Here is a 12,400-nt window from a genome sequence, read left to right on the forward strand (position 1 = left end):
TACTAAGTGACTGTAATTATAAACGGTAATTAATTATACCTATTTACATATTCAAATTTATGAATTTTTTTACTGTCATAAAAAAATATGTTATTTTTATATTTTTTATTATAAAAGATAAAAAATACTCTTTCCATCCTAAACAAGGTGCAATATTTGCTTTTTGCACGGATTTTTAGATGGGTAGTATTAAGTAGGATAATTTAGAAATAAAGTGACGTGATGGAGAGAGAAATATATATTTTTTTTATTTGGATGATGTGAGGGGATAAAGTGTGAAGTAGAGATTAAATATAATTAATTATTTTCTATTTTGGAAATATTGCAGATTGTTTTGGAGGGACCGAAGGAGTAACAATTATCATTTATTTTTATTAAAATTTGCATCTAAATATTTGAATATAGATTTACTTAACCGAGAAAGTATATTATATTTAATGTTATTTTTTTTGTTTTACGTTGTATTAATTTTAATAAATATTTGTTAAAAACAGTTTATGTAATTACTTAAATTGGTAAATATATATGCAAATAAATTTTTTAGTTGTTCAATTTTAAATTATTTTTTCATTATTAAAAAAAACAAAAAATTAATTGTGATTCATATGATTTCTAAAACATTTAATTTTGATTGTATTTTCATTTTATTTATTAAAATTTTATATGTATAAAAAAAATTATTTTTATAGTCATTTTAAATATATAAATGTTTGATATTAGATTTTCATGTTATTTTTAGTTTATTTTTCTGTAATATATATATATATATTATTAAAATGATAAATACGTTAAAAATACAATAATCAAATAATAATAATATTTAAACTGTTTATCTTAATAACATTACTTCATCTATCTCCTAAAATTATATTCAATTTTTTTGTTTGTCTTTTAAAAATATTTCAATCTTCTTATCTAATAAAAATTACACATTCATATTGAAATATATTTTTTGGTTTGCACAAAATATAGTTATTGTTAGAGAAATTTAGTTGTTTGACTCTAGGTCTAAAATGTATATGTTCTTGGGATATCATCTTAGTCAAAAGAAATTTAAGTTGTTTGATCTTATTTTCATGGATGTTCAATTTTTTGAAACTATCTTCTTATATTTTAGTCACTCTTTATTTTCACTTTCTGTTAGTCTTTGATTATTTTTTTTTTCATATTTTTCCCGCTTAGTCTGTAACACTAATTATGCAACCACCTTATCTAATTATACACTCCATTCATCGTCACCATATGAGTTAAGCCTCCCATCACATGTTCTCTCACGTTTTTCAACTGTTGTTACCTTGCTAGATATTGCCCCTTTTGATATTACCTCTGATGATTCTCATGTTCCTTCTTAGAGTCTATATCAACTCCCATGCCTTTCAATGAGAAACGTTTTAGACTTCTTATCTTCGCCAAAAACCCTATTGGCACAAGAATTGTTTTATTTTCTCATTTGACACATATATGGCATTATGCATATAATACCTCTTATCAAGAATCAATGTCTTTTGCACATACTATGAAAGATTATTCCTGGTAGGCTTCTATAGCTAATGAACCGCATGCTCTGGAATCAAATGGTACTTGTAATTGACCGCATTACCTTTTGGAATCATACCAATTTTTAGAAAATGAAATTTTCACTGTAAGAGCAATGTAGATGGCTGCATTCACAAATATAAGTCATGTTTGGTTGCTAAGGGACTTCTCGAAATTCCGGGACATGATTTTACAAAATCATACGAGCCAGTTGCTAAAGTTGTAATTGTGCATTTATTACTTAGACATAGCTACAGAAAAAGGGTTGGGCAATTTATCAACTTGACGTCAACAATGTTTTCCTCCATGGCCGTCTTGAGGAGGATCCGTACATGGTTCCTTCAGCAAGCAGCCACGCTGCACCAGATAAGTTTATAAGCTCAAGAAATTCATTTATGGTCTTTGTCAGGCACCGCGGCAATGATACGAAGAATTTCTAGACAAGATTATTCATTTGGCTTTCAAAACTCCAGTCATGACCATTTATGGTCTTCACCAGGCACCGTGCCAATGACACAAAGAATTTTCAGACAAGATTCTTCTATTTGGCTTTCAAAACTCCACTCATGACAATTGTTTCTTTATTGTAGCATCTTCCTCTGGCTACAATGGTCTAATGGCTATGTCCATGATGTCTTAATAACAAGGAACAAACTCTTCATTATTCTTTTAAGTTAAAGCCTGTCTTTACAAGAAATTTACTATTAAAGGTATTGGTTGTATAGGCTTCTTCCTTGCTATTTGGATTAGTTCAGCTTCCTATGTTTTTTATGACTCACAACTTAGATTTATTGAGGATATATTGATTTATTCATGCTTGCATGAGGCACTTCTTGTTCCACACCTTTCTCCTCTGATATAAGCTACAAATATAATGGACTAACTTCGATAGGCCTATTCTATATCGTTGTATTGTTGGACGGATACTATAGCTTACTTGACTTAGCTCGATCTCTTCTTTGTTGTCCAATAACTTTCCCATATCATGTCATGTCTGACTATCGATCACTAGAAAGGTGCTCTGCATGTGTTGGACTATTTCCATGGCATCAAACACCTTAAACTTTTCTTCCCTTTATCTTGATATTTCACTTATAACGTTCGTGGATGTAGATTGAGGCAGCTATTTAGACTCTAAAAAATCTCCACTGATTTTGGTATTTTCCTAGGTTCCTCATTAATATCATGGAAGACAAAGAAGTTACCTATTATCTCATATTCGTCTTCCGAGGCCAAGTATCGTGCCTTAGCCTCAACCGTCTAAAAATTTTTATGAATCACCTATCTCTTGCGCGACTTCTAGATTTCTATTCCTCAACCCACATTTATCGCAAGTGACAGTCAATCTGCCATAGAGATGGTGAAGAATCCGATTCATCATGAAAGTGCTAAACACATTGATATTGATTGTTATTTAATTCGTTATTACTATGCCGCTAGGGTCGTTAATCTTGTATATATGTCTTCTTCTCAGTAGCTTGCATATGTTTTTACCAAATTGGTATCTTCCACAATCATGTGTTCTTTTGTTAATTTGCAAGCTTAACTTGCTTCATAAGCTAGTTTAGCTCGAAGGAGGGTGATGGAAATAGAAAGCATGGACCGCAAGGCTAATGTGCGTTAAGAGACTTGTTTAGTTATGAGTTTATTGTACAATAGATTATTAGGGTATGAACAACGGTGGAATTTCCAATATGAAGATATTCCACATAACTATTATAACAAAAAATAAAAAAATTAAAAGAAGTGGAGAACTCCACCACAAAATACTCCCTCCATCCCGCTTAAATTGTCTTAGTTTTTTAAAAGAATTATACACTTTAATCTCATTCAAATTTTCTTAGGGGGTTTATTAAATATTGATTATGTAGGATATTGTTGGACTTTTAAAATTTGGGTGTTCAATACATACTTTTAAAGTCTTTTAAAATCTAGGTATTCAATTCAAATTTTTAAACGTTTTTTAAAATCTAGAGATATTCAATCAGATTTTTTTTTAAAAGTTATTTACTTTTGAGGTATTCAATAATTGATAGACTTTTAAGATTTTATTGTATTTTGATGAAAAATTATAAAACATTTGTATAGTATAAATCTCTCTATGGTAACTAGAAATTTTAATGGATTTCTAAACTTATTATTATTATTATGATAATAATTATTAATATTATTATAATATTTAATAAAAACAATAATTCAAAAATAAAATATATTAGCGATATATTATCAATTTTTTAAAAATATATATTTTTATATTATAAATATAATATTTAAAAAATATTATTATCATAATAAATATATATTATTGCCGTATTTTCTTTTCAATTATCGAATGCAATATATTGTCATTGCAGCATCGTTCTCACCTTTCAATTATCCAATAGCTATATTGTCATATCGGTAACAGTGGAATATAGATATTTATGTATTTATATATATTTTCGTTAAACTGTTAGTTTATATTTATTTACTTCTTTTTTTTTCAAAAATCGTAAATTATAGTATTTTTTATTTTATTTATATACATATTTATTTTTTATGTAAAAAAATTATATAATTAATAATAATAACAAATAGAAAATATAAAAATAATTTGATATATTGAACGATAATAATATTAAAAATTATAACATTAAAAATATTAATATACAATAAGTTTAATTATAAATATATTATATTTATAAAAATTGTGGTTGATAAAATTTATATAATTATATATATCAATAAAAAAAAATTATTCATCAATCCTATTAAATCAATATAAATTTATAAAGAATTCAAGTCTGTAAAAATCTATCTAAATCAATTATTAAAATTCATCAAACTCAACATATACTCTGTTGATTTTCTAAAATCACAAAAATCCATAGAGTTTTTTTTTTTTAAATATTCATTGAAATCTCAATTTTATACGCCCCTCAATTTATAATTTTTTTTTTAAAATTTTAAATAAATTAATTAGTTATCTTAATCGTAATGTGAAATTATTTTTATTATAGAATAATTATTTTCACTAATATATTTTTTATTATTTACTAATATTTATATAAAAAAGATGAGTAGAACCTCCGACTTATGTGAAAAAAAAAGTAACGTGAACAATAAAAAAAGAAATTAAGATACTTGTAAACAATCAACTTCTTCAATGAAAAAATTCAAAAGTCTTTTACTAGTTTTTTTTTTTTTTTTTTTGCTGTGCTTTTTCTCGTGCTTTCTGTCATTATATTCATTCATTAAAAGTTAATATTAATTATTATTTTTTTATTATTAATATAATTTTTCTTGCTTGACCTAAGAAAATATAGAAAGTGAACACACTATTATAAAAACCCTATGCTATGGTGACCAGAACAATATTATATATAACGCTGAATTGATCTTATAACATTCTTAATTACATCGTACCATTAATGCCTTATTATATTAAGTGTTCAAATGGAACGAATTCGAAAGTTGTAAATGTCTACAACTTCGCTATTTCTGAGCTGTAATGCACTAAGCTTCATATCTTTCGCCAAAAATCAAATCAAAATTATCATTTTTTATTCCCATAAATACCGTTACACTCGCTTTCAATATTATTTTTTAAATACTATCTTCGTTTGGTTACAAATAATTTTTTTATTGGTCCCACATAAGATATTAATTTTTATTTTTAGTAAATTTATTCATCTTAAACATAATTAACAAATCTAATTAAAGCTGTAAACTCACTCAAAATCCCTTTATTTCTATATATTTTCTCAATAAACAAATAATTTTTTTTTATCAAAAATTTAAAGTTTTCATTTTTTATAAAATTAGTTTTAAGTTAATTATAAATTAATAAGAGTCACATTTACTTTTTGTTTTATCGTACTTAACAATAAAAATATCTTTATATTTGTATAATTTTTTATACAAATATCCTTTTATTAGTATCATAAGACACTAATGAAAATAATTTTGCAATTTTTTTCTTAATTTGTACTATGTTTTAATATAATAATTAATATTCAAATATTAATATGCAAAAAAATAAATGAGGCCCTTAGAATACTAGTAAAATTTTATTATCTTAAAAAATAGTATTCATATTGCATATATTTTTATTAAAATATAATTTTAGAAATATTTAAAATATCAATAACACTACCCATATAAAAATAAAATAAAATAAAATAAACTAAAATAGTATCACTAATTTAAAACAGTAAAAATTCGATTACCATTAAATCTTGCATAAGTTAATTAAAACCGATCATTTAATTTAACTCTAACAACATTCTCGACCCGTACCATGATTCCGCACAAATGGACACCGTCGTCTTTCCTGCCGGCGGTAGCCATCGCCGTCGCCGTCCTCGGAAACCTTGCCGGGACGGTGAATTGCCAGTACAATTGCGACGACTCCGGCGGGAACTACACGACCAACAGCACGTACCGGGAAAACCTCGGAGCCCTCCTCTCGGACCTTCCGTACAGGGTCGGCCGGAGCGGGTTCTACAACGGGTCGGCGGGTCGGAGCCCCGACGACGTCGTCAGCGCCGTCGTCCTCTGCCGCGGTGACGTGGACGTGGGCACGTGCCGCACGTGCGTGGGGAACGCCACCGTGAGTCTGCTCCTCTTCTGCCCCAGCCAGAAGCGGGCGTACCTGTGGCGGGACCAGTGCATGCTACGGTACTCCGACGAGTACATTTTCGGGATTCCGGCGACGTTCCCGTCGTTCTGGGCGTGGAATTGGGAGAACGCCACCAGCCTGGACCAGTTCCGGGGGGTGGTCCGGGCCCTGCTGAACGAGCTCCGGGATCAGGCGGCGGCCGGCGGGGCGGTGAGGAAGGTCGCCGGCGGTGTCCGGCCGGGGCCGGATTCTCAGACGGTGTATGCGCTGGTGCAGTGCACGCCGGACATAACGGCGGTGGAGTGCAGCACGTGCTTGCGGGGGGCGGCGGAGGATCTCGGCCGCTGCTGCGACTGGCGGACCGCCGGCGGGATCTTCCGCCCCAGCTGCAATCTGCGTTACGATAATTATGCTTTTTACAATCAGACTCTACTCCAGGCGTTGCTGGCGCCGCCGCCGCCAGGTCAGTCAGTTCATAAAAGTAGCTACACAGCAAAATAGTAAAATCTAATGCCAATTGAAAACGAGGAGTGTGCATTTTATTGTAATTTTAAACTGAAATCAATAGTATTATTTTTTTTTTATGATTTTTAATAAAAATATTTTTATCCATCTATTTCTAAGGGTCATATTTAATTTTTGCATTATTGTAGTTAATATAAAAATATCCTTTCTTATATTTTGCAATTTTAGGTTAATTTGTACTAAATTTTGATATAAAAATCTTAGAGTCGCACGGAGGCAGTACTATTTTATTTTACAAAAAATATTATATCAAAATACTATTTAAACAAAAATTCAAATTACTTCAAATTAACACATCATTTCAAATTAATTTCAAACTAAAAAAATAATAATAATTCATATTTTTTAAGAATATGAAATCAAATGTTATTTTTAGTTAACATTATAAAAAAAACAAAAATTAGTTTTTAATTATAATATAACATCAAATATTTATTTATACCACATTAAAATTTATTTTATTCTAAAAAGTTTATTATTCTCCTATACCCAATTCAAATATAGTAGATCTTAAAGAAAAGCATTGACACCGGCGATTTTCAGATCAAATTGTACAATGTTTATCGTAACATTGGCCTATTGCGCATAAATCAAATGAAAGATTGTGTTTATTTTATAGGTAATACACTCCGTCCCACCATTTGTGTCTGATTTACAGTTGATACGAGAATTTAGATCAAATATAATTAAATAAGTAATTAAAAAATATATTAATAAAAATAATTATAAATTAAAATTAAAATAATTAAATAGTATAATTAATATTTTAAACAGAATAGATTATGAAATTTAAAATACGATTAAAATGACAAATAAAGTAAAAAAGACAATAAATAAATAGAAATAGTCAACAAATAAAGTGAAACGTGAAGTATTATAATTTATAGTACTATTATTTTAATATAAAAAATCATTTAAGATTTATTTTAATGAATTATACATAGAATTATTAATTTTAAAATATTCTTAATATGTTCAATAGAATTAATACTAAGTTGACGATGAATAAATATGTAAATAATTTGAATAAAATAATAGAAATATATTTGTTTGGTTGTAATTTCAATTTGAAATTATTATTATTCACTATTCACTGTTTTCAATCAATTATATATTTTATCTCATAAAATATTACATTAAAATACTATTTAAATAAAAATTCAAATCAATACTTCATCTTAAATTAATTTTAAATTACAATCAAATAAATCATTAAAAATCACATGCAATTTGCAATATATTCCCAAATAAATTAACATAAATAAAATAAAATCATATTCTCATAAGATATTTGGATGTTGTAAAATTTAAAAGATCAAACTATATATCGATTAAATTAATTTTCCAAATAATTCAAATAAATGATTATGGTTAGTAGGGGTGAGCAAAATATCCAAAATTCGAAAATTTGATTCAAACCAAACCGAAATTTAAAATTTGGTTCGGATTGAATTTTTGACAAATTTCGGATTTTCAGTTCGGATCGGATTGGTATACTTAAAATCCAAACCAATCCGAAATATAACATTTTAATATATTTTTTTTATTATATATATTTTTAGTATTTTATTAGAAAATATTATATGTTAATATAAAAAACTCAAAATTATTAATTATATTTTAATGTATTTACTTTTATATATTATATATATATTTAATATTATAAAATAATAATAAAATATAAAAGAAATTTACAAATTAAAAAAATAATTAAAAATATTTAAAATTTCGGATTTTTCGGTTTGGTTCGGATTTTTTAGTTCGAATTTTAGATTTTCGGATTTCGATTATTTCGGTTCAGTTCGGATTGATTTATTCAAAAATTTTGGATTTTCGAATCGGTTCGAATTTAACAAAATCCGAATCGAAAATTGAATCACTATTTAAAATATATATATATATATATATATATGAAAATAACTGAAAATAGAAATGGCATGTTTTTCCCTTTCTTTTTTTTTCTGAAAATAATAATTTTAACCATCTATGTTTTAATCATCATCATCATCATCATCACCATTCACCTAAATAGTTAGGAACACAATTATATATGAATAATTTAAAGCGAAAAAAAAAAAAAAGTATAAAACCCATAACCAGCTATGTTTGATTTTTTAAACAAAAAGCACAAATATTCAATTTGAATTGTTTTTAATAAAAATATATTTTATTCTTTTATAAAATATTAAATCAAAATAGCATTAAAAAAAAAAAAAAATTCTAATTCAAACTAAAATTAAACCTCAAGAGTGAACAATGTGTACTTTAATTGTTTTCACAATGAAAAATAAAAAGAAAAATATATAGTTTGTATTTTGTATTTAAATAGTAATTAGATGTAATATCTTATTAAATGAAATACTCCATCCGTCTCATTGAAAGATTACCATTTTTCATTTTCGTCCGTCCCAAAACAAGGTTACCATTTTCTAATTTAGTAATTGTACTACCTACTTAACATAATAAATACCCTTTCAACTTACAATATATTACACAAATGCCATTACTTTTATATTACACTATACTAATAGGGATATTTTTGTCTTTTTTTACTACAATCCAATATAATATTAATATTAAAAAATCTACATGAAAAAAGCAAACGCCACACTTTCAATGGGACGGAGGGAGTATGTATTTTTCATTTTTTTTTTTTTTTTTTTTTATAAAGAACAGTGGAAACACATGGTAATTTTATTTTTTTAAAAAAAATAAATGATGATCATATTCTTATGGTAAAATTTTAACTTTCTGAAGTATATGATTTCTTACAATTTGGATAAGTTGAGTAGGAGGAAATAGTAGCAAAAAAAAAAAAATGGATCATATTCTTATGGTAAAATTTTAACTTTCTGAAGTATATGATTTCTTACAATTTGGATAAGTTGTGTAGGAGGAAATAGTAGCAACAATGGCAAGAACATTGCTCCAAAGGTCATCGGCATTGTTTTTCCGTTTGCCGGAACTTTGATCCTTGCGGTGGTTCTGTGGATTTGCATCTTTGAACGAAGAAGAAGAAGAGATCAGCATAAGCCAAAGAAAGCCCTTGAGATTATGAACACCGAAGAGTCTTTGCAATATGATTTTATCACAATTCGAGATGCAACTAACGACTTCTCCGAGGATAATATCCTTGGACAAGGTGGATTTGGGACGGTTTACAAGGTAATAATAGGTACAAATACTATAATTGTATGTTTACATATGCGACAATTTCATGAGATTAGTCTCTTAAATAATATTTCCTGAGTAAATTATAAAAAATATCCCACACTTATATACCCTATATCACTTTTGTCATGTATTTATCTTCCTGGCAAAATATATCACACATGTTTACAAAATTGTTATTTATGTCATTTTCCCGCGCGTGAAATTCACACCACGCGCCCTTACGCGGCCAAATGATAGAAATAACGATTGTTGCAAACATGTGAGCTATATTTTGCCAGCGAGATAAATACATGACAAAAATGATAATGGAGTATACGTGTGAGATATATTTTGCAATTTTCCCTAACATTCATTATAATTGACTCTTTTTAAGTAAATCATGTCTCAATTAATCTTTATTGGAAGGATATATAATATGTAAAGAACGATGAGTTTTCTATTAGTTAAATTTTTATGTAAAATGATCATTTATCATAGTATTACAGCAGGAGGTCCTGTATTCGATCATTTATCATAGTATGAGAACAGGGGTTTTTGTTTTCAATCATTTATCATAGTAATATGTTTCCAAGAAGCTATGAAGTCCGGTTTCCATAGTCGACAAAATTTCTAACATCCTTCGAGTCAATTTTTATTAACACAATGCCTCTATGGTTATAAAATTACATTGTTCTCACGGTAGGGAGTGCTTGCCGATGGACAAGAAATAGCGGTGAAACGGCTGTCGAGGGGGTCAGGGCAAGGTGACGTGGAGTTCAAGAATGAGGTTGTCTTAATGGCTCGGCTGCAACACCGGAACTTAGTTAGGCTTTTGGGTTTTTGCCTAACCGAAGCCGAGAGGCTCCTCGTATACGAATTTGTTGCAAATGCGAGCCTTGATCACTTTGCATTCGGTAAATTTAGCTTATTCGATCATATATACAATGTTTTTTTGTTTTCTTTTTTTTCATCACACTACTATTACTCATTGTTACATGAAATTTTTACTTCTTTTTTTTTCTTTGTTCGCTCTCGTGGTGTTTTTGATTACGTGAAAATTCATGGGCAATCTAGACCCGATTATGCGACAACGCCTTGAGTGGAATACACGTTACATGATAATTAAGGGCATTACGAAGGGGCTTCTATATCTTCATGAGGATTCTCGATTGCGGATCATCCATCGCGATCTCAAACTTAGCAATGTACTTTTAGATGGAGAAATGAATCCCAAGATTGCGGATTTTGGCATGGCTCGGCTCGTCAAGGAAGATGAAACTCACGGTAGCACAAGCCGGATTGTTGGAACCTAGTAAGTTTTAAGGGTTTGTTCTTCCTATAATTTTTTTTCACACATTTTTCTAAAAGAATTAATACACTAATATATATTCATTATTTTTATATTTCTTACACAATTCCATATACTTCGTATAATTTTTTTTTTTTTTTTTTCCACCAATCTCACAAAACAAACACACCCTAAGTAGATCACTTTTTTTCATTTAATTGTTTTGGATCTTAATTGGGTAATTACACTATTTATTATTTTAGTTGTCTTAAATTGAGTTTATCATAAAATAGATATATATCACTTATTACTTATTTCATGATATAATTTGGTGGGTGACATTTACAATGTAGTGTATACACATCTGAATGTTGCGCACAAAATTATATCATTAGAATAACAATAAGTAAGATAATATAATAATTTTGGATCATTTATCTTCGTTTAATTTATTTGGATTTTAATTTGATAAGTGACATTATTTATCATTGCAGTCATTTTGATTTGACTATATCATAAATAAAACAGGCATATATATCTCACTTATTTTGTTCACATGATCTAATTTAATTTAATGCGTGACATTTATCATGCAGAGCTTTTACATGTCTCTTTCTCGTGACAAAAAAATAATTATTTTATATTTCGTAGCTAAAACTATTTTGCTATAAAATTAAAATTTATAATAAAAGAGTTTTAGCAACAAAATATGTATGATTGTTTAGCTGAATACTTTTAGCTATGAAAAATAATTTTATAGCTAAAACCCTTTTGTTACGAAGATAGAATTTTCTAACAAAAAAAATTTTAGCGACAAAATTAATTTTGTAGTACATAATTTACTTTTATCGATGAAATTAATTTTTGTAACTAAATGACATGTTTTAACTACAAAAATATATAATAGTTAAAATTATTGTAGTTAATTAGATAATCCCTCCATCCCATATCTATCTATTCGTTTGTTTTTTGCACGGAGTTTTAGAATTATTAGTATTATATTGAGATATAGTATAAATAAACGCAAAAAGACTAAATTAATCTTATTAGTATTGTATGATATAAATGTAATGAAGTTTGTATAATATATTGTAAATTTGAAGACTATTTATAATATTAGGTAGATAGTACAATTACTAAAAAAATAAAAAATGAATACTTTGTTATGCGACTGATTAAAATAGAAAAATGAATAAATTGTTAAGGGACGAAAGAGAGTATTTTTTTTTTACCGTGTGTCTAACTTGATTCACGAGTATGATGAGTAAAAACTACAATCTTTCTACCGCAGCGGATAC

The 12,400-nt window shown here is 27.8% G+C and overlaps 1 protein-coding gene across 1 annotated transcript; it reads left to right on the forward strand.

Annotated features, from left to right (window-relative positions):
* Positions 1 to 5,741: 5,741 nt before the first annotated feature.
* On the forward strand, positions 5,742 to 11,127 carry LOC127244964 (cysteine-rich receptor-like protein kinase 10). The gene is made up of 4 exons (XM_051265586.1): positions 5,742 to 6,599; positions 9,555 to 9,826; positions 10,518 to 10,728; positions 10,889 to 11,127. Exons 1-4 carry the CDS (start codon positions 5,816 to 5,818, stop codon positions 11,125 to 11,127), a joined length of 1,506 nt encoding a protein of 501 aa, XP_051121543.1. The 5' UTR covers positions 5,742 to 5,815.
* The last annotated feature ends 1,273 nt before the right edge of the window (positions 11,128 to 12,400 follow it).

Source organism: Andrographis paniculata, unplaced genomic scaffold (assembly GCF_009805555.1).
Source record: "Andrographis paniculata isolate CXL003 unplaced genomic scaffold, ASM980555v1 Contig21END, whole genome shotgun sequence".
NCBI classification, from domain to species: domain Eukaryota; kingdom Viridiplantae; phylum Streptophyta; class Magnoliopsida; order Lamiales; family Acanthaceae; genus Andrographis; species Andrographis paniculata.

Coding starts and splice junctions, on each gene's coding strand:
- LOC127244964 (XM_051265586.1), top strand. CDS start 5,816: ATGATTCCGCACAAATGGACACCGTCGTCTTTCCTGCCGGCGGTAGCC. Junction 9,827..10,517: donor GATTTGGGACGGTTTACAAG/GTAATAATAGGT, acceptor TTCTCACGGTAG/GGAGTGCTTGCCGATGGACA. Junction 10,729..10,888: donor CCTTGATCACTTTGCATTCG/GTAAATTTAGCT, acceptor TGGGCAATCTAG/ACCCGATTATGCGACAACGC.